A 23820-nucleotide genomic window follows, 5' to 3' on the forward strand; every position below is an offset into this window, starting at 1 on the left:
GACATAATCACAAAAACAATTGCATTAATTTCACCAAAGCTTTTCATGGTGTTCTTTATATCATACATAACAGTGGTGAAGAGTAGTGGAGACAGTGCACTGCCTTTTTGAACTCCGCTCTTGGTCTTAAACCTTGAAGGTCATCACTCTCCAACTTGTACACAGCTAGTATAGGCCTGAAATAACATCTGGATTTTACTTACCTGTCCTTCAGATACATTCTTTTTCCTCTGGCACTCCAAGATCTTTTCCCTTGCAACACTATAAGATGCCTTTATGTATATAAGAACACAGTTAATGGGCCTTCACCTTTCTCCTAGCGTTTTTCCATCAACATGCTGGTACTGAAAATTAGATCCACTGTTGATACGTTATTTCTGAAACCAAACCACTCCTCTTTCAGCTGTGGCTTATGATAATTCTCAATCTTTACTCTATGATCTTCTCTAGAATTTTCAGCTCATGTGCCAACAGAGTTATTCCTCTATAATTAGTGGGCTTTCATCTACTGATGTTCTGGAACAGAGTAATTATGACACCCTTTGCTCCAGTCTGTGGGCATCTTGTTGTCTTTCCACGTTGCATTGAATGTTCTGTGCAGCCATTGTAAGTCTTGAATGCCCACTGCCCTTTCTTCTGCACCTGGAGATTTTCCTTTAGGCACAGATTTTAAAGCTGTCCCTATTTCTGTCCAGGTGGTGGAAGGGTCCTCACTGTAGATTTGAATATCTGGTTCTATGTTATGTTCTTCAACTGGTCCATTCAGTAGTTGATAGATATGGTCTTTCAGGACTTTTCTGACATTAGAACATTTTCTAAGCAGATTTCCATTGACACCTTAATGCACCTTTACGACATATCTTTGTTTTCTCTTCTGTGACTGCCAGTTTTTTTTCCCCAGTGTAAGTCGGTGTTTAAAGAAAAGTGGCCATGGGAAAATGTGCAAAGCAATGAGCTAATACCGTAACTTAAGTACACAGTCAATGAACCCAAGTATGCAGTCTGTGAACCTTGTGAGCTAACTTGACTGCATCATTAATGGCTACAGTGCCTGTTTTTATACAGTGTCTGTATCTTCACAATACAATGTTCTTCGGACATACATGTATATTTGTCTCTCTGTGCAGGACTCACAAATTGTATGAGCATAAGTGTTGTGACTATGTTGCAAAACTGGTTAATGTGACCACCTGCAATTTGTGAGGTCCTGGTCTGGCACAGATTTTCACGTGTTGCAAACAGCCAATGTGAGTGCATAGTCACAGAATGCAAATCTATTTCATAATTAAACTGACTGCTCCTAAGAAAAACGTACTGTACGCAACTGGAAAGTAAACAACAATGCAGCACAGCACTGATTGGGTTGGAACACTTCATGTGATTGTTGGATAAATTTTGTTTGCTCCTGTGTGTTAATTTAAGTGCCCTGACAAGTGCACGCGATATAGCTTCACAACCTTTCCTTTGCTATACCTCTGTCAGTAATTGTCACACTTTCATGTGTATTTCACCTCAGTTTTTTCCATTACTGTGTACATGATCTGAGTGGATGTAACTTTAGCAAAATTTCTAATAATGCTAATCCTTATCATAACTAATCTCCTTTTGGTAGACAGTTCTTACGTTTTTTTCTTTTCAACATAATATTTTCCACATGATTCACCTCAAATTCATTAAAAGATTGTATCAGTAATGTTTTATTGTTCACAGGCTGCTCTTCGCAAAATAGCAGCCAACTGTGGTACAGAGGTTATTGAAGAGCTGGATGCCATGGAACTTGTGGAACCCCGTCTGCTGGACTCTTTCCTCTTGTATTCCTCTCGTCAAGAAAGTTATGTGTGAGTGAAGTAATTTTGGCTGTGATTAGCTCTCTATGGAGGAATAGAAACTGCTCATATTGTGTGTGAGGGTAAAGAAATGTGAACCCTTTATACTGATACATAGTGTCAGAATGTAGGTGGATGTACAAAGTGGTAAATGGATTTGCTGGACTGAATGGAAGAGTCTGAATGACACAACTTTGCGTGTTAAAAGTCAACATAACATCATCAGTTAAAAGCAAAGATGTGTTCTAATTAAGTCTGAGGATTGTGATGTTTTATATGTTGTCCTTAAAAACACTATTTTCACACAGTGAATAATTAATTGCCTGAGCTGTCTCCAAAGAAGAGTTTCTCTGTGTGTCATATAAACTCAGAAAAGTCTTGTCTTTGATACAGGCAGATGTTTGTCTATTGGCTGTGAAGGTGTGTAAATGATTTAATTTTTAATGATTCAAAAACAGTAAAAAAATTACCAAACAGAAAACCCACCAAAGAAGTGAATCATAATATTTTAATAAAGCTGTTGTGTTATCAGTATCATCATGCAACAGAGGATCAAGACTTTTCTCCAAGTTTATACAGGGACCAAAGAGTTTAGTCAGACCATAGTTACTGGAAGAATGAAGATTGTAGTTATTAACTGGATTGTTGCAAGTAATGTGACCTAAGTGTACAGTTATAAGAAACATTCAATTATGACATGAACATTCATCTCATTTTGAGTACACAGTGTTCATGATGTGTATAAATAAATGACAGTTGCTCTCTAATAATATTCGTACACAATGTACTTGTTTGTGTAAAGCTGTTCAATTAAGAGAGTTATTGTAAATTTTAGGATGTGTCAATGTTTCAATGTTTTTATATAATATTCTAAGTCATGTGAGGCATTTTTTTGGCTTGACAATCTTGAATACTCAATGAGCAAGCATATTTCTATGGGTGAACAGAAATTGGATTATGTCTTCAGACTATGTAAAATTCTTAAAAGTCTCTGATTTGTTAAATCAGCTACTCTTTTTCTTTTAGACTGCAAATAATTCCTCTTCTCTTTTGTTTTAAACTCTGTATTACTGCACTGATTGTGGAGTGTACTGTGAAATAGGCAATCCCTTAAGATTAAGACATTGTGCTAGATTGAGATTTGAACCCTGATCATTGCAGGCAATACTTTGCCAGCTAATGCACTTGGAGAAATCTTATGAACTGTTTGAAACCTCCAGTCTAACTGTAAGTAAAAAGGCAGCTTGAAGTCTGAGTCCTGCACAAAGTTTTAATCTAATGAGCAAGCTCAAGGTATAAATGTAAACAAGTGGTAGACCTGATTAATGTGCATCTGTTAAGTATAAAGAAAACATTTGACACATTGTTACTTATAAAGCTGTTGTTATGTGACATCTTAGTATCACAGTGATTTCTTAAATTAATTATTTCATTCATACTTTTAGGAGATTAATTGAATAGTTTTTTTACAGTTTTGTATTAGTTCCATTATATTTGAACTGGGAAGATGTCAGAGTTTTATATGAAGCACTTTTTAAAATTCACAATTTCTGGTAACAACTCAATTTAGCTGGTTCTGCATAATTCTGACTTACAAAACAGTGACTTGATGAATGCCCATATCTTCATTTCACCGCTGCACAATTGTACCTACCCAGTATTTAAGCATTTTTAGTGCTGCCTTGCACTCGTTAATGATATTTTTCTCTTCCTGCCAGTTAACTGAGGGATTCTTTCCTTTCACTTTGATAAAGTAGCTACTTCTTCATGTATCGTATACCCAGTGGAATAAAGTATCCCTAAAACTCTTTCTGTATGTATATCCCCACCACAGCAGCAATACCACTCAGTAATTCTGCTTTCAGCACACCACCTGTCAGCTCCATGGCTATCAGCAAACTTCATTACATTTTGATACTCACTATGAAGTCAAAAGGAGGACTTTCTGCACAAATACGGTGCAATAAATTGATTAGGTAGGGAGGATTCATGTCTAATATTTGCAGAGCAGCCAGAAAATAAGTTATGATTGGAAGGAAATTTGGAGGAACTTCTAACAGAGAGAGTTGTGATACAAAAAATGTAAATATAGAAATCAGGGAAAATAGCAAATATATGAAATGCATGATTTTTGTGAATAATGGAAGTAGTCAATAGTGAAAGTCACTCTCACTTTAAGGGTCTTTATGCTTATTGTTCTCGTATGACCTTTTTAATCATGAAACATTCATGACTATTGCAAACACTGATATCAAACACACATTTAATGTACTCAATTGTATTATAGTTCTTATTAGAGGGACTAGTGTGTGGTCTTCATAAAAAAGTTTGCCTACACTTAACAAGACACAAAGTTTGCGAAGTTTGTGCTTCAACATGTGTAAATTCAAACTGTTTTAAGAAGCATCTGATGTAACAGTGGTCACATTTGTTAAAGTGATCCAAAGATTCTGCTGTGTCCTGGTACTTCTTTTTCATAAAAAGAAATTGTGATGTTAGACCTTAATAAATCTTAGGAAGTCACTATTGCACTCATTAACAAGATCATCTTTTACTCTGCACAAATTATGTTTGTCTTATAATGCAGAACACTTTGTTTCTCAGCAGACAGTAAGCTCCAATATACTATTCTAGTAACTAGATGGGAATGGGGATAGGCATAAGGTCAAAAATAGGTTTGCTCCTGATGTGAAGCATGCAGAAACTGTATTTTGACATGTTTTACTGTTGATGTTGTCACAAAATAAAAGTGTAGCGTTTGTTTTCTTGTGTAGAAATGACTATTAGAAGCATGCTTTATATTTGCTGTCTGAAGATTTACAAAGAGCAAATACTGCAGAAGATGAATCCTTATCTGACCATTTCCAGCCTAAAATACTGGGAGCTTTCCAAAGTCATAATACAGTGTAGTCTATAGGAAGGCCATATGCTAAAATTGAAACTGTGGGTACATAATCACAGTTGTTTTAAATTGTTAAGTAGTTTGAAGAAATTTAAAAACCTTTTATTGAGAGATTAATGATAATGAAATGCCTGGGATAATTGAAAGACTGTGTGGCTACACCATGCAGAGAATGCACTAAGTTAATCAACCATTGTAAACACTGTTACACACAGACAAAAATGTTCATAAAATGGCATACAATTTAATGATGCCAGGTTTTGTACCAGCGAGTTGGTGTCCGATTGCTGACACTGTAGGAAATATCAGTGGATAAAAAGTACAATATGTGTGTTTGTATTCAGTCTCTGCATATGTCATGAATGTGTGATGATAAAAAATGAATTCAGTGTACGTAATAAGCATATAAATTTAGATACATCACTTAATATAAGAAATAATTTCAGGTCCTAAGAAAATTAGTTTCAGATTCTTTATATATATATAAAACTTACCAAACGAAATCGTTGGTATGTTGATACACATTCTATCAACGTACCAATGATTTCAAAAAAACAAAGATTAAAATTGAAATGTTCAGTTGTCTTTTTAATCACTGTTGAATACAACAACCAATATGCAGACATGACAAAGTGAGTGCTATATCAACTTACTGCATTGTAAGTCAGTGATACATGGTTATGTTACATATGTGGCATTATTTCAAAATCATTGTTACCAGAAATTGTCCCTTATAGCATGTCTGCTGCAAAAAATCTTTTAATTTCACTCTGATAGCTGCAATTTGCTATCTGTTTATGATGGAAAAACATAGAATAATTAATTAATTAATTAACTCTCTCTAATTAAAAATAAGACTATAGTTCATAGACCTTGGCCTCAAGTTTCTTTGAAGATGACACATAACAACAACAAAACAACTGACATAAGGTAAAATAGCCTTGAAACCTAAATGGAAAAGACTGTACTGTACTGGCAAAGGATAACTTTAATTGAAAGTATGTCAATCTCTCATTATTGCTGTAAATTTTTGTACTTTTGTGTGTACATAAAAATGTTGACTGAAATTTAATTTGTATCTATCATTCTAATGGCCAAAGAAATTAAAATGCAATTATAGTGAAAACTAATGTATATGTTTGTAAGTTGGCAAAGCCATAAATCAGAAAAGTTGCCAGTTGGTTTTTCACATTACTTTAATGCATGCAATTGTTCAGCTATCTCTTCACCATGTCAATAGACAAATCTGTGCCTTTTTCTCATAAAATAGAAATCCAACACTTCTTGAACAGGTGCTGTCCAGTCACAGAATAATACCCCCAGTCATTTCGTTCCATTCAGGACTGTAATAAACAAACCACATTTTCTGTGTAGGCTTCTGCGCCATATTGCTCTGAAATGAGGAAGATACTGCTGATCCCCCTTGAACTATTATTCTGCCCTCCACCCAATCTACTCAATGACTTGCCCAGTTCTAACATGGAAAGGTTGCTAGTCATGGGATCAACAATTTGAAATCATTTATATGGTGATATAGTTTAAGGCCCCAGGTATTACACCTTGGAGCCATTCACCCTGGTGGACCCTCATTTATGAGTAATCACAAAAAACACAATTCTGGAATTTTGTGTTACTCTCAATAGCTTTAAAAATAGTGGTGTAGTATGGTATAAATTGGTTGTGTAGTGTAATAGCTAGGGTAAGGGTCACAAATGCAAAAGGTTGTGGGTGCGAATCTCACCAGGTGCATTAAAATGTATTTTTAATTTCAATCAAAATGACTTTGATCATTATTTTTGTTCTATTAAGTGACATGAATGTATTTTTTTAAAATTTCTGTACCTTTGCCTCAACATTTTAATTATCATATCAACTTCTTCAATCATTCCTGTTTTTCTTCGTATCGTTCTTTTTCCACTTGGCATTTTTGTGAATGGGAATTAAATTATATTTATTTATCTATTATAATATTTAAACATTCGAAAATGTCAGTCTATCAGTTAAAAAACAAAAGTCAAGATAATCTATTTATATTGAGTGTACAACGGTGTCAAAAATGTATTTTTCATTACAAGATGTGTATTTTTTTGGATAGTAATAGTAATACAAACATTTCAAACAATAAATTCCTTTTGATCTACGGACAAATTATGAGGATGAAGATTTAAACGAAAGAGGAGATTGGAAATAAGATGAAACCAATCAAAATAGAAATAATGAATGCAGTAATGTGGATGAAATAATAGAATGACAAAACTAAAGAAATTAAAGCAAACATAAAAATAATTAAAATCACATGAACAAAGATTCCAAGTGGGAAAAGAAAGACGGGAAGAAAAATAAGGGCAAATGAAAAATTTGATACAAGAGAGTAGGAACAAAAAATTACCCTTAAAATCAGGTATCTGAATAAAAATAATGAACCAAGTAATTTCTTTAAGATTTAAAAATAAAAATAAAAATAAAAATTAAAACACCTGATGAGATTAGAATCCGCAACCTTCTGTATGTGAGGCCTATACCATCTCCATTGTGCTATGCACCATGTTTGTATAAATTAATTTGTTTCGAGCTACTGAGATTTGCACATTTTTTTTTTTTTTCTCCACTGATTACTCACGAATGAGTGCCCACCAGGGTGAAGGGCTGCAGGGTGTGTTACATGGGATCTTAAACTACATCACATCTTAAACTACATCTAAAAGTCGAATCCCACATCTCCTTTAAGTCACTCCTGCCACTAATCCCATTTGCCCATAGGTCACATCTGTGTGAAAGACACAGATAAAAGACATGTCGTACACATTCACCAGTTTCTACTTGGCCCTTTCATTGGCAGACCCCCAAGTGAAAGCAGAGAGGTTATCTACCAACTGTGTGACCACAGTGCAACATTTTATAAACCAAACATCGATCTGTGTGAATGGCCACTGTTAAACCACAGCTAAGGAACTGGACCACCAAGATGTGAAACATATTGTTCAGAATAATGTGGTCCACGTGTCAGTGGATGTGACACATGTTGTGCCTAGTAATGAAATGAAAAGGGCTACAGAATTAATTTTTTTGTTTGCTGGTAAATGTTTGCAGCCATGGTACATACGGAAATCCTGCTGCTAAATGTTTGCAGCCCTGGTACACAGTGAAATCCCTCAATCACAGTACTGCATTACATCACTAGAGGAGCCAAAACAAGACGGCTCAGCCTGTTGATTAAATGGCACCATTTTGTTTTGATTTCTATAGTGGCATGCTATGGTACTGTGTTGATGGAACTTCAATGTGTACCAGGACTGCAGGCCGGTACCTGCTTACTTTACTGACCGCGTAGATCATGCACTGCATCAGTAGTCTGCCTCTATTGCATTCTGGCTGTTGCTGTTACCTCCCAGTTGACCACATTCAGAGCTTCAGCATCTTTCTATGCATCATCTTCCCATGTGTTTCATGGTCTACCCAAGGGCTTTTTGTTGTAATGTGAGCAATGAAAACTTGCTTAGGTAATCGGATCTGGTATATGGATTATGTGACCTGTCCATTGAAGTCATCTGATATTGTAAAATGTTGGGCTGGTTCACGATCTCGTGTACCTGCTAATAAACAAAAAAATAACTTGAAAAATGTATAAAGTTCTGATTACCACATCCAAAAAAGTGATTGCCCCACATAGATAAAATGGCTGTATATCTGTGCTTTGCAACAGAAGCTGAAAGGGGGCCTGTGTATATCATAAATTCTTTATGGGAATTGTCTGGTAAATTATTTATTTGTTTACAGCCATATGTGCAAAAATTAGAGACTTTGAGATGGGAATTTATTGAACAGGTAACTGATTAAATGCTGTCTCTCCATCTGCCTGTCGTGGATTTGACAGTTAATATCGTCTGAGTGTTCGACTTAAGATTCAGTACATGTTTAACATAAGACAAACAAGAACACACAGAACCATGTCTTTTGGTACTTTAATGTTATAAATAAGTAAAAAGTTGAAACTTCCTGGCAGAGAGAGTTGCAGGAGAGCTTCTGTAAAGTTTGGAAGGTAGGAGACGAGATACTGGCAGAAGTAAAGCTGTGAGGACCGGGTGTGAGTCGTGCTTCGGTAGCTCAGATGGTAGAGCACTTGCCCGCGAAAGGCAAAGGTCCCGAGTTCGAGTCTCGGTCGGGCACACAGTTTTAATCTGCCAGGAAGTTTCATATCAGCGCACACTCCGCTGCAGAGTGAAAATCTCATTCAAGTAACAAGTTGTCTCTTAGACTTTTTAAAATATTTGTAAACATAGTTATTTACTGTTTTAGAGGTACCAAAATAACTAGGTTGTGTGATGAGCTTACACTGGCATGAGAAAAACAAACTTGCCTCAAGCCAACTGCAGTCAATATGAAAAATGCATGCTACGAGAGAAAATTTCAGTCTCTGAAATTCAAAGAGCATATCAGTGGCAACAAACTGATTAAGGCATGAACAGTTTCTCCTTGTGCAAGTCCAGTAAAAATAATGGTCTCCGCTACTTTGTTATGCAGAACTTAAACTTGCTTCCAAGAGCCATTGTGATGTTTCAGCAGTGTTTTCACTGGTGTGCCCATAGAAATTATAAGCCTATGGTATTGGAGCTTTGATAGTTTTAAAGTATTTACATGTTCTACAGGGTGATGAATGCCATCATCTGTATTTATTAACATGCCTACTGAATTGTACACCAGTTCTTCTTTCGCTTCAGACTATTTCAGGAGCTTATGCCAATGACAGCACTTGGTCATTTTCGAGTAAGAATGGCTCTGTCTCAAAACCATTCTCTAATCTAGTCCTTAATTTGGGGCAATATCGGAACAAATTATTTTTGGAATCCTGAACTGGAGTCACTGCAATACAGAAAGAGTTTAGGATAGGTATCCTATGTCTCCAACTTGATCAGAAGGTGTGGAGTATACCCATCTGAACTGAAGGTAAGATTTTAAAATACTATTAAGTGATCCACATCCACATCTTCAACTTCCTGTCTCTGGATCTGAAATGTGTATACACACACCACCACCTACATCTACATCATACTCCGCAAGGCATCTAATGGTGTGTGGGGGAGGGTACTTTCGGTACCACTATCTGATCCCTACAATCCCATTCCACTTGCGAATAGCGTGTGGGAAAAATGATTGTTGGTAAGCCTCTTTATTGGCTCTAATTTCTCGAATTTTCCCCTCGTGGTCAATACGCGAGATGTATGTGGAGGGGAAGTAATATGTTTCCTGACTCCTCCTGAAAAGTGCTGTCCCAAAATTTCAAGTCTCTCCGTGATGCACGTCTCTCTTGTAATGTCTACCAGTGGAGTTTGTTTAGCATTTCCATAACGCTCTCTTGCCAGCAATCCCATGATGAACTGCACCACTCTTTGTTGGATCTTCTCTATCTCCTCTATCAGTCCTACCTGATAGGGATCCCAGATATATGAACAGTACTCAAGAATTGGGCGAACAAGTGCCTTATAAACCACTTCTTTTGTGGATGACTTAATTTTCTTAAGATTCTTCCAAAGAATCTGTGTCTTGTGCTGCTTTTCCCATTATCTGTTTTATATGGTCATTCCACTTAGGGGCGCTCTGGATAGTTATGCATAGATATTTTACGGCAGATGCTATCTCCAGCTGTACAGTAGTGGATTTCTTTCCTATGTATGTGCAATATGTTATATTTATTTACATTCAGGGTCAACTGCCAGAGCCTGCACCATCCATCAATTCTCTGCAGGTCGTTCTGCAAATTCTTACTAGCTTCTGGCATTGCTACTTTGGTATAAACAACTGCATCATCTGCAACCAGCCTTATAGAGCATTCAACACTTTCTACTAGATCATTTATATATATTGTGAACAGCAACGGTCCTATCACACTTCCTGTGGTACTCCGAATATTTACCTTTACCTCTGTCGATTTAGCTCTGTTAAGAGTGACATGTTTAGTTCTATATGCAAGAAAGTCTTGAATCCAATCGCAAGTCTGTTCTGATACTCTGTAAGCTCACATTTTTTTTCATTAAACGGCAATGCGGGATGGTGTCAAATGCCTTACTGAAGTCAAGGACCACGGCATCAGCCTAAGTGCCATTGTCCACTGTGCTGTGGATCTCGTGGAGGAACAGAGCGAGCTTAGTTTCACACGATATCTGTTTGCGGAATCCATGTTGATTTTTATAGAGGAGCTGCTCATTTTCCAAAAATGTTATAATTCTTGAGCATAAAACCTGTTCCATAATTCTACAACAGATTGACATCAATGATAAAGGTCTAGAATGGTGAGGATCTGTCTTACCGCCTTCCATAAAAACGGGAATGACCTGTGCTTTTTTCCAGTCATTAGGCACCTTTCATTCCTCAAGCGATCTGCGATAAATTACTGCTAGAAAGGGAGCAAGTTCTTTTGCATAATCTTTATAGAATCTTATAGGTATCTCATCTGGTCCTGAAGGCTTTCCACTACTAAGGGATTGTAGCTGCTTTTCAATTCCGCGATCAGTTATCTCAATATCTGTCATTTCCACGTTCGCATGACGATTGAAAGTAGGGACAGTGTTATGATCTTCCGTGGTGAAACAATGATCGAATAGTTATCTTCCGTTTCGGTGCTGGTGTGGTCGCTGAGAGAATGAATAGATGATTTTGACCCACTTACTGAATTTACATACGACCAAAATCTCTTAGGGTTTTTGCTCAGGTCAGTCAACGACGTTTTACTTTCAAATTCATTGAACGCTTCTCTCATTGCTCTGCTTACACTCATGTTCACTTCTTTCAGCTTTTGTTTGTCAGCTAGGTTTTTACTTCTCTTGAATCTGAGATGAAGTGCTCTTTGTTCACGTAGTGCTTTTCTAACATGGCCATTAAACCATGGTAGATCTTTCCCATCCCTTAAAACCTTACTCATAACATTTTTGTCTAGGGCATATTGAACGATGCCTTTGAAATTTTTCCATTTGTTATCCACATCTTCGTCCTCATCACTGAATATTTGATGCTGACTGCTGAGATATTGTATCCTGTCACCCTGGCTGAGCAAATATATCTTCCTACCTTTCTTAACATTCCTAGTAGGACCTGTTCGCATAGTGTAGTGATTCGAGAATTTCTGTGTAAATTCTATCATCTCGAACACACGATATTCTGGATATGAGTGTGGTATGGTAGCATCCTACCTTCTGCACATCACATGTTTGTGTGTGCACGTTTAAAATCAGTCGCAGGAAGAAAGTAGACATGGCGGTCGGATGGCACTCCCAGGTACCTGTCGGGCAATCCATAGATGTTTTAGTGAGTGTGTGAGCTTTTATTTTTGAGAGAATATATAAGTTTCTTAATTTCAGAAGGAGAAATTGGTGACACATTCATACACTCCTGGAAATGGGAAAAAGAACACATTGACACCGGTGTGTCAGACCCACCATACTTGCTCCAGACACTGCGAGAGGGCTGTACAAGCAATGATCACACGCACGGCACAGCGGACACACCAGGAACCGCGGTGTTGGCCGTCGAATGGCGCTAGCTGCGCAGCATTTGTGCACCGCCGCCGTCAGTGTAAGCCAGTTTGCCGTGGCATACGGAGCTCCATCGCAGTCTTTAACACTGGTAGCATGCCGCGACAGCGTGGACGTGAACCGTATGTGCAGTTGACGGACTTTGAGCGAGGGCGTATAGTGGGCATGCGGGAGGCCGGGTGGACGTACCGCCGAATTGCTCAACACGTGGGGCGTGAGGTCTCCACAGTACATCGATGTTGTCGCCAGTGGTCGGCGGAAGGTGCACGTGCCCGTCGACCTGGGACCGGACCGCAGCGACGCACGGATGCACGCCAAGACCGTAGGATCCTACGCAGTGCCGTAGGGGACCGCATCGCCACTTCCCAGCAAATTAGGGACACTGTTGCTCCTGGGGTATCGGCGAGGACCATTCGCAACCGTCTCCATGAAGCTGGGCTACGGTCCCGCACACCGTTAGGCCGTCTTCCGCTCACGCCCCAACATCGTGCAGCCCGCCTCCAGTGGTGTCGCGACAGGCGTGAATGGAGGGACGAGTGGAGATGTGTCGTCTTCAACGATGAGAGTCGCTTCTGCCTTGGTGCCAATGATGGTCGTATGCGTGTTTGGCGCCGTGCAGGTGAGCGCCACAATCAGGACTGCATACGACCGAGCCACACAGGGCCAACACCCGGCATCATGGTGTGGGGAGCGATCTCCTACACTGGCCGTACACCACTGGTGATCGTCGAGGGGACACTGAATAGTGCACGGCACATCCAAACCGTCATCGAACCCATCGTTCTACCATTCCTAGACCGGCAAGGGAACTTGCTGTTCCAACAGGACAATGCACGTCCGCATGTATCCCGTGCCACCCAACGTGCTCTAGAAGGTGTAAGTCAACTACCCTGGCCAGCAAGATCTCCGGATCTGTCCCCCATTGAGCATGTTTGGGACTGGATGAAGCGTCGTCTCACGCGGTCTGCACGTCCAGCACGAACGCTGGTCCAACTGAGGCGCCAGGTGGAAATGGCATGGCAAGCCGTTCCACAGGACTACATCCAGCATCTCTACGATCGTCTCCATGGGAGAATAGCAGCCTGCATTGCTGCGAAAGGTGGATATACACTGTACTAGTGCCGACATTGTGCATGCTCTGTTGCCTGTGTCTATGTGCCTGTGGTTCTGTCAGTGTGATCATGTGATGCATCTGACCCCAGGAATGTGTCAATAAAGTTTCCCCTTCCTGGGACAATGAATTCACGGTGTTCTTATTTCAATTTCCAGGAGTGTATGACTGAATTTTATGAAAGGTACATTTTTATCTTACTGACGTGATCTTGTTCTTGAACTGTTTGTTCCTATGCTTTCTACTATATTTAAGCACTGATTAGTAAATGCATTTGCTACCTCTGACTCATCATTTATAACCCTTCAAATCAGTCAGCTGTGATGTTGTTGTGTTCTGTACTGTCTCTCGTTTCACTACATTCCCATATAACCATAAGTCTGTAGTTGGAAGGACTTATTTCTGACATTATACACGTGTTCTTTGATTTTTTAAATAACCTTTCTCAATAATTTTGAGTAATTTTTGTAATGTGCAACTAATGCAGGAGCCCTTCTTATTCTTGCCAGAAGATATATTTCCTTTTCCTTTCATAAGATACTTCAGTCCCTCTAGAGATCCATGGTTTTTTACTGGCTGTTTAGTGTCTTTCTGATTAGCTTTAATAATGTGAGTCTTAGTTGTCTGTCTTTCTATGATGATCTCTGAAATTATTCCACCAAAAGTGCTTAAACTTTGGAACCCATTTGGTTGCAAACTAACATCCCAAACATGTTCGGGTTCACATACAGTTCCTTTTAGTCAAAATATTTTGGCTCAAACTCGTCTAAGGGTTGAACCACACATGTTGCATTACACGCCCTAAATTAGACACTTCTGACACTTTGGTTAAATTGTCTGGCTGATGACAAGTTTGCGAAATACAAAGTTAACATAACATACAATAACAGTAATAATAATATCAGGAACTACAATGGCGACCCATAGATGATGTACGCCACACAGTTGCTATTTGGTTAGAATAATGTTTATTCAGAAAGCAAACTAATAGCGAAAGTAGTCGTGTTTAGAGTTACTGTTACACTTGAACGTATATCCATTTGACACAGTTCGATAATTCACAGTCTCATTGTGAAATAAAGGTTATCTACACGAAAAGTTAAGAGTTCACACCAGGTGCTTGGCTGCTCACCAATCAGACTTAAGTCCCACGATACCAGACAACATGAAATTTTCTAAGTCATTTCACTTCCTAACTGCCTAAAGACAGTCTGTCTGTTCCAGCACTGTCTCTCTGCCCGAACCCGGCTGTACTTCCGTGCGCCGAATATCCTTGCTCAACTGACTAGGGCAGTTCCCTTTCCTGAAACCATCCATCTGATTGGCTACAGCTTATTTTACATTTTAACATATTTAAATAATCAAAGCTTAACCACTTTCACGCTCTAAATAAAGTAACAATAATATCCATTGCATGTTGTTGTTGTTGTTGTGGTCTTCAGTCCTGAGACTGGTTTGATGCAGATCTCCATGCTACTCTATCCTGTGCAAGCTTCTTCATCTCCCAGTACCTACTGCAGCCCACATCCTTCTGAATCTGCTTAGTGTATTCATCTCTTGGTCTCCCTCTACGATTTTTACCCTCCACACTGCCCTCCAATACTAAATTTGTGATCCCTTGATGCCTCGGAACATGTCCTACCAACCGATCCCTTCTTCTAGTCAAGTTGTGCCACAAACTCCTGTTCTCCCCAATTCTATTCAATACCTCCACATTAGTTATGTGATCTACCCATCTTATCTTCAGCATTCTTCTGTAGCACCACATTTTGAAAGCTTCTATTCTCTTCTTGTACAAAATATTTATCGTCCATGTTTCACTTCCATACACATGACTACACTCCATACAAATATTTTCAGAAATGACCTCCTGACACTTAAATCTATACTCAATGTTAAAAATTTCTCTTCTGCAGAAACGCTTTCCTTGCCACTGCCAGTCTACATTTTATATCCTCTTCACCTCAACCATCATCAGTTATTTTGCTCTCCAAATAGCATAACTCCTTTACTACTTTAAGTGTCTCATTTCCTAATCTAAATCCGTCAGCATCACCCAACTTAATTAGACTACTTTCCATTATCCTCGTTTTGCTTTTGTTGTTGTTCATCTTATATCCTCCTTTCAAGCCACTGTCCATTCTGTTCAACTGCTCTTCCAAGACCTTTGCTGTCTCTGACAGAATTACAATGTCATCGGCAAACCTCAAAGTTTTTATTTCTTCTCCATGGATTTTAATACCTACTCCGAATTTTTCTTTTGTTTCCTTTACTGCTTGCTCAATATACAGATTGAATAACATCGGAGATACGCTACAACCCTGTCTCACTCCCTTCCCAAACACTGCTTCCTTTTCATGTCCCTCGACTCTTGTAACTGCCATCTGGTTTCTGTACAAATTGTAAATAGCCTTTCGCTCCCTGTATTTTACCCCTGCCACCTTCAGAATTTGAAAGAGTAATCCAGTCAACATTGTCAAAAGCTTTCTCTAAGTCTACAAATGCTAGAAACATAGGTTTGCCTTTCCTTAATCTATCTTCTAAGATAAGTTGTAGGGTTATTATTGCCTCACGTGTTCCAATATTTCTACGGAATCCAAACTGATCTGCCCCGAGGTCAGTTTCTACCAGTTTTTCCATTTGTCTGTACAGAATTCGCATCAGTATTTTGCAGCTGTGACTTATTAAACTGATAGTTCGGTAATTTTCACATCTGTCAACACCTGCTTTCTTTGACATTGGAATTATTATATTCTTCTTGAAGTCTGAGGGTATTTCACCTGTCTCATACATCTTGCTCACCAGATGGTAGAGTTCTGTCAGCACTGGCTCTCCCAAGGCTGTCACTAATTCTAATGGAATGTTGTCTACTCCCGGGGCCTTGTTTCGACTCAGGTCTTTCAGTGCTCTGTCAAACTCTTCACACAGTATCGTATCTCCCATTTCATCTTCATCTACATTCTCTTCCATTTCCATAATATTGTCCTCAAGTACATTGCCCTTGTATAGATCCTCTAAATACTCCTTTTCCCTTCTTTGCTTAGAACTGGGTTTCCATCTGAGCTCTTGATATTCATACAAGTGGTTCTCTTTTCTCCAAAGGTCTCTCTAATTTTCCTGTAAGCAGTATCTATCTTACCCCTAGTGAGATAAGCCTCTACATCCTTACATTTTTCATTTAGCCATTTTGCACTTCCTGTTGATCTCATTTTTGAGACTTTTGTATTCCTTTTTGACTGCTTCATTTACTGCATTTTTATATTTTGTCCTTTCATCAATTAAATTCAATATTTCTTCTGCTAACCAAGGATTTCTACTAGCCCTCGTCTTTTTACCTATTTGATCCTCTGCTGCCTTCACTACTTCATCCCTCAAAGCTACCCATTCTTCTTCTACTGTATTTCTTTCCCCCATTCCTGAGTTGAAAGGTACTTTCTTGTAAAAAGCTCCCTGGAGTCCATCACCTCATCACATTCTGGTGTCAACTGTTGGTGTTTCGTTGTATGTGAATTGGTTATGGTCTCTGTGCATTTTGTACGACCTTTCCATTGAGTACCCTCCAGCAGTTTGCCTGTTTCTCTGCTAGCTTTTGAGTGAATGGTTGGGGGGGTGGAATGGTGTGCACTCAGCCTCATAATGCCAATTGATGAGACCTTGATTGAGTAGTAGTGGCTCCAGGTCATGAAAACTGACAACACCCACGAGAGAGGTATGCAATTTCCTACCCGGTCATACTGCATTCAGTGACACCACTGGCAGAGGATGACGCAGCAGTCAGTTGGTACTGTTGGACCTGCCAGAGCCTGCAACAGAGTATCAGCCTTGAACAGCACCTGAATCTAGCAAAATCCATATCCAAATACACTGGTAATCTCATACTGCAATACTGTAATGGCATTAATGATTGGATGTTCATGGTAAACAAATCCACCACAGTTACAAAATACTTTATTGACTGAAGTCTTAAACCATGGAAGTTGCCATACACTGCCATATTTTGGGGTCTTAGCCCCATCATCGGGTACATCTGAGATGTAGGAGTAGTAGGACATCATGTTAAGGCCCTTACAACTAATAGGCTAACATCAACTGTAGGCGGACTATCAAATGACATCCCAAATCATGGCTGCAGAGAACCCCAACTTTCAATCATGGCCTGGGAAAATACCTTTTATCCCAAAATTGCCACCAGGAATGCATGCAGTCAAATGCTGATACAGTGCACCTATGTCACCCATGAGGCTATGCTCAGGGTCACACAGGTGCACTGTATCAGTGTTTGACCAAAATGCATTCCCGGTGGCAGTTTTGGGACAACAGGTATTTTCCCAGGCTATGATTGAAAGTTGGAGTTCTTTGCAGCCACAATTTGTGATGTTATCTGATGGTCGACCTATGGTAGACATTTGCCTATAAGTCGTTAGGGCAGGTGATGTCCTGTTGCTGCTAGATTTCAGATACACCTGATGATGGGACTAAGACTCTGAAACCGTGGTGTGTTTAGCATTCCGACCCAAGATACTGGAGTTGGCGGTCCTGTGTGCATGAGGTGTGCTTGCTTGTATGTATGAATGGCATGTGTTTCTCTTTTGCTAATAAAAGCTGTGGCTGAAAGCTTTATGTAAATATCTTTTGATTGTGCCTATCTGCAAATTAACTTGCCATCTTTATGGTAAGTAGCAATCTATCTTTTCCTGCATTGTTGATATAGCAACTTCTGTCATGAAAGACTTTGGTCAATGAAGTATTTTACAACTGTAGTGGATTTGTTTACCATGAACATATTGTAGAAGAGTTGTGGATGTGCAACAAATAAAAATTTATAGTAACTTTTGGGCTGTGTCAGTTGAAAGTACATCCATCTAATAACTCCATGACCTATGACCCATTGGCTATTTGACCTATAGCTTTCTCTTGAGCTAGCCTGACATACACTCATTGTGCTGTCATTTCCTGGGTGAACCTTAGTGCAAAGTTGCATATGATGCCTTTAGTTGGCTCTTTTCCAATTTCAAGAGGGACTGAGTCTTTAAGACTTTTTGGATTGAACAACACTTAATGGAAAATTTATGTACATTACTATTCTGTGACATCTATGCTTACTGTGTTATACACATGTATGTGAAATACTGCATGATATGTACAACAGTAGGACATATTTTTACCAGTGTGACTATTAAGTTTGGTAGCCCTCTTTGCTAATGTTTTCAGCATGCAGGTTCCTAGTCAAAGCTTGTTAAATGTTGTCCACAGTTATTAAATGATTTATTTCCAGTGCCTTCTTTATTCAATGGGGGAAAAAAGTTATCAAGAGAAGGATTGGAACTTGGGTGTTTGGGCAATGAAGCCGTACTGTTCTTGACGAGCAGGCAAGTATTGCCACATACTATGTTGTGGTGCAGTAACCAGTTGGCACAAATGTCTTTTCCAGCACAACTGATCTTTTGTTTCGGTCTTTTAAATATTTCAACATAAAAAGCATTATGAATGTCCACCCATCAGTTACCAAGCCCAGGAAGGTGCACTTTCATTCATCAAAGAATACACTGAGATTGTCCTTTGCCTAAGAGAGGATTACAGATGCCACTTCAAAGTCTGGTGTTTTATGCTCAGATCAAATTCATATAACCAAAACAACTGGTAATAATTATTTTGAATGTACTTGAGGAACAAGCATGTGGTTCTAATGGTCTCCAGTTAACTTTTTGTCAACTGGCTTGGCATACACCCTAATCATCCCCAAATGCTATGTAAAATTTTTGTGTGCAGTGGTTTTGTCTATCTCTATAGCCTGCTATCATTTTTACATTTAATCAACCATCAGTATTAAACAGTTTGCACACTCCTCAGGACAAAGTCTAGATCAGAGCCAGTGTCAGTCATCGTGCTGTTTCTCTGCCCCTCATAGGCTGGTAATAAATTACTTTCCTGTAGCCAATGGGATGATATTTTCACGTAACAAATGAGAGCCAAGGAAAGAGGCAATGAATTTCTAGCACCAAAATTGAAACCATTATCTTCTTTGTCATTACAGCAACTATTTGACATATTTGGAAAACAAGTCATGAGTTGTGAGGTTGTGGTTAGGTTGGGCTCTAATAGCACAGCTTAAATTGCAGCATGTGAAATGATCAGCAATTAAATTTATAACCTTGGTTGTCATAAATTTTGGCCTGTTTCTTCCGAATATGTTAATATTTCCAAGGCTGTGTTATACTGGTGCGAGACTGTGACATTATCCCTTTGTGCTTTGTTTCAAAATATGTCAGCTGTCCACTACTATGTCACTGACTGCAGAGAATCAGCATTTGATGCAGCCCCTTTCATTTCCATAACACATCATGGTGAATGCTGACAACTTTGCTGCACGAAATGCATTAGTGCACCACTGGCACTAATCTTGCTTGGTTTATCTTGAGATTTTGACAGGCTCTCACCCTTAAAGTCTGACTAAAACGTTGGGACTGTCACAGTTAGAGATCTGCCAAGCTAAACACAAAACTGATGGCGTATTGTTTCTGATGGAAAAGTGCATTGTGGTCTTTGTGCATGTGACAAAACGTGTCCACTTTATTCTCAATCTTGACCAAGGGAGAGCACATGGGGCAAAGCTGAAGCTGAGACAGATTCCTACCACTACTACTGGCCAAAACAAGTGTGCAGTGAGCAATAGGAAAGCCAAGAAAAATTTGGCTGCTTTATGTTCTGGACAATTTACATAAACAGCAGAAATCTGAATTGTGTTCTCACATTTATTTGCTTTGTTTCCATCGGTTTTCTCTTTATTTACGCATTTGTCTTTTAACACACTATTATCAGACCACAATTTCTAATTCTCTCCCATGCAGCATAAATAAATAGCCTGCTATACAAATGAGTAATGTCTGGTCTTAGCCCTCAATTGATTGCTGCTACCATTTGGCAACAAAAAGTTTACATATAATTTTAAGGAAACCACTTGCAAATGCATGATGTTACCCTCTGACAAAAAACACAATCTCGCTGCATCAAGCTAAACTTTGATTGCTGTCATCAGGCTAGCAGAAAAGTTGAAAATCAGTCACATTTGCTGAAGGTCGAATGTATGTAAACACATGTGAAAGCAGCTGAAAGTGAATAATTTCTGCCACTTAGATCAGATCTAGATGGATTTTTGAGGTATTTAAAATGATGCTTAATGAATGATTAATAATTTTAACCTGAAGTACTGAATAAATCAAAATTGAATCACAATATCTATTTTCAATCTGTTATATAGTATTTGGTGTGCCAGATCCTACCCCATATATCTTTTTCACTGAAACTGGTTTCCAAAAAAGGTCATGCAATATGGGGTTAGTGTCTAGTCTTTTCCTCTTCCTAAAATTCAACTGTTGATTAAAATTCCTAAATTTTACAAGGTATTACTCCAAAACATTGAAAAATATAGCTAATAAAAATTAGACTCTTCAACTTTTTTTACAATAAATTGTAACATTTATTCAACAAAAAGTATTAAAAAAATCTTTTAATATTACAGTATGGATCCAAAGTCCCACATGACCTTGTTAAAATTATATAAGTACACAAGCTTCAGTCAACAGACCAAAAAGCTGGCAACTGAAGTAACAAATATTTAATTTTCAATATAAATTTTTCATTCGTCAATAGCTGAAGCTTCCTCTGTGCATGTTTACCAGATGTGTGCTACTAAGTCTTGGTTTAGTCCACTCAGTCACTGTTACTCAGTTTAAACTTGCATGAAAGGACAACTGTGGGAACCAGCATTTTGTTTTCTGAATGGAGTCTAGCAAATCTGCTTAAAGGGTATGATTACTAACACACTTCCTACCTACCCATCATCATTTAGGAACTCCAGATAAAATATAATTAAAGTTAACAAAAATGTAAAATTCACAATTCATGTACAGGCAATACTCCTTAAAAATACATGTGGTCCCTAAATATTTTAAGGTTTTACAATGTAACACTTACACAAAGATCATTATTGGCACAAAATGTAAACTTTGGGCAAGGAACTGCTATTATAAAAAGGTGTCTGAACGTGAATCAGTGTGGCTAGCTATCAGCACCAGTTTTCTTCGACAACAGGCTCACAAACTGATGGAAGACATTAACTTGCAGTCAAACACAGTAACTACAGTGCCATTGTCAAATAATGACAACTTTAAATTTTGTACTTTTAGTTAGTTCATATAAATACAAACCACTGTGTGTGTAAATATGATATTCAAACACTGTTTTCATGTGTTTGTTTCAAATAATATTCATGATGCAGAAATAGTATTTTCTGACCTGAACTGAGCAGTCAGTCTCTTATCTAGCTAATATCAAGTCATACAAAAAAATTTAACCACAATTATGTTGTAATTCTTCAAGCTTTCCCAGCGAGGCATTGTCATGTTGATTAATCAGGTTTCTGCTGGTTACTCACGTCTTCCCTGCATGGTATTTCACTTTTGTGACATGCAGTCTTCTTCAGGTGCTGTTGTTTATCCCCTGTGAGGAACTTCCATCTATATGTGTGTAAGTCACCCAAAGGTCTCAGCATTTTTTCCCTCTAACATAGTGAACTCCACATCACTGTATGTGCCATAAATAATCAAATTCAGTATAGAGTTCAATGTTCTATCAGTAATTAAACTGGCCATGAAAGCCCACAGACTTACGTAAGAATTAAATAATTCACAAATAAATACTCTTTCTTTAGATTGTACGCTTCTGAAGAGTTCAGCTTATACTAAATTGAAATAACACCTTCTTTGTGCACTGGTTGATTAAGTAAAAGACAAACACAGACACTTCCTGAGTGTCAGCAGTCATTATTCTGCACTGTGGCATCCTGGAATGTGACATGGGACATCTGCAACATTTGAGATGACATTAGAACATTATATTACAATTTGTACGTCACATTCATTCCAAATGGTATGAGTAGGGCTTGGATATTGTGTAATGATCAATGCCTGACAATGAGAATATTGATCAAGACACATTGGCAGACAAAATAAAAAAATCCAAAGCATACAAACAATATCTCAACTTTTGCATTATGTCTCACTATATACAATTCCAAATCACAGTAGAACTTAATGTGATTCAGACCTATTTTACGTGGTATTAAGCATTGGTATGAAAGCAGTTTTATGTTGAGAACCTTGTATCATACTTTTAATTCATGTCAAAACTGCAAACATTCTTAGCAGAACATCTTTAACTATTGAAGGCCTTATTTCAACAGTGGTACACCTCCAATTTTGATCATTTCAAGATACTGAATTAAACGTAACCAAGTGATAATAATTTTCTGTTCGAGATACCTGAAATACTGCAGTCCATCAACTGCTGCAAGAGATTTCTTTCTATTGGTTTCACTCAATTTTGTTTAAGCCTCAAATATCTCGAAATGAATTAAATTGGAGGAGTACCACTTTTTAAATAAGGACTTCAATTGATAAAGCACATTTCCCTTTCTCACTAAGCTCAATGAGTCACAGTTCTCAAAACAGTACCTGAAATAAGGTTTTTTTCTAGTTCTGAAATCTTTGTTTGTTTGCTATTATTAATAAGTTTGTATTGATTTTTAAAATCCATGTTCAGCTAAGATCAAATGAGACAGAACCACGACTTTCCAATGCAACTAACAGAATGCAGGCAGGCATTATTGTGGAGTAGCATCACTTCACACAATCCTTATGTTCACTGTTCCTGGATTGCACCTGCAAGACTTCTTCGTTGTTAGCAGTAAATGTTAACAGTGACGGTTACACTTTTCCTTAATCACCAGTAACGATACAGGACAGGAATGGTTGGCGTTGTTCATGAGCCAGCTGATGATAAGCAGGCAGAGATGCACATGTGGCCACCCACAGATTTTTTGACACTTTTGCTTAGAATGTGTGATACCCATACACCCGATTTTTGGACCTTCCCCATTGCACGCAAATGTCAATGTGGAATGATCACAGTTCACTACATTTGCCAGTTCTCTGGTGTGGATCGTTGTGGATTAATGTATTTAAATGATCTTCATCTAACCATGAATGCCTTCTTGAACTTGGAGAGTCACTAAAGTCAAAACGATCCTCCTTAGAATGAGAAAACCATTTTATTGGCATACTCTACATAATGGTATTATTCCCATACACAACAGAAATGTTTCTGGCTACCTGTGCTGCTGTCAGCCCTATACTGAACTCAAACAGAAAAATATATTGGAAATGTTCTGGTTTCTCCACTTGGCACTCTATTTTCTATTGTCCACAGCTCCACTCACTACCTCCAACTGACAGTAATGACAGTATGTTAACTCAAATGGCAACAGTGAACTACAAATGAAAAATGACAACCAATGAATCAACCCATAGCAACTGGGATGACAACATGCAAAACCAAACTGCTACAAACTTATGCACCAAGCTGATATTTTCTCAGTCAATTGATACAAAATGCAAA

General features: G+C 38.4%; 2 protein-coding genes across 9 annotated transcripts in view; one reads left to right on the forward strand and one right to left on the reverse strand.

Annotated features, from left to right (window-relative positions):
* The window catches only part of LOC124622998 (protein inscuteable homolog), a 97922-nt gene extending 92081 nt beyond the window's left edge, over positions 1–5841 (forward strand). The window contains exon 10 of the mRNA XM_047148788.1: positions 1711–5841. Coding sequence (XP_047004744.1) covers positions 1711–1842 — 132 coding nt within the window. The 3' untranslated portion in view covers positions 1843–5841. The remainder of the gene's footprint in view (positions 1–1710) is intronic.
* Positions 5842–20860: 15019 nt separating this feature from the next.
* Positions 20861–23820, reverse strand: part of LOC124621765 (MIT domain-containing protein 1-like) — a 108805-nt gene continuing 105845 nt past the window's right edge. For all 8 annotated transcript variants that reach the window (XM_047147179.1, XM_047147180.1, XM_047147182.1 and 5 more), the window contains one exon: positions 20861–22228. The gene's annotated coding sequence lies outside the window, so the exon portion shown is untranslated. The remainder of the gene's footprint in view (positions 22229–23820) is intronic.

This window comes from Schistocerca americana, chromosome 7 (genome assembly GCF_021461395.2).
Source record: "Schistocerca americana isolate TAMUIC-IGC-003095 chromosome 7, iqSchAmer2.1, whole genome shotgun sequence".
Classification (NCBI taxonomy): domain Eukaryota; kingdom Metazoa; phylum Arthropoda; class Insecta; order Orthoptera; family Acrididae; genus Schistocerca; species Schistocerca americana.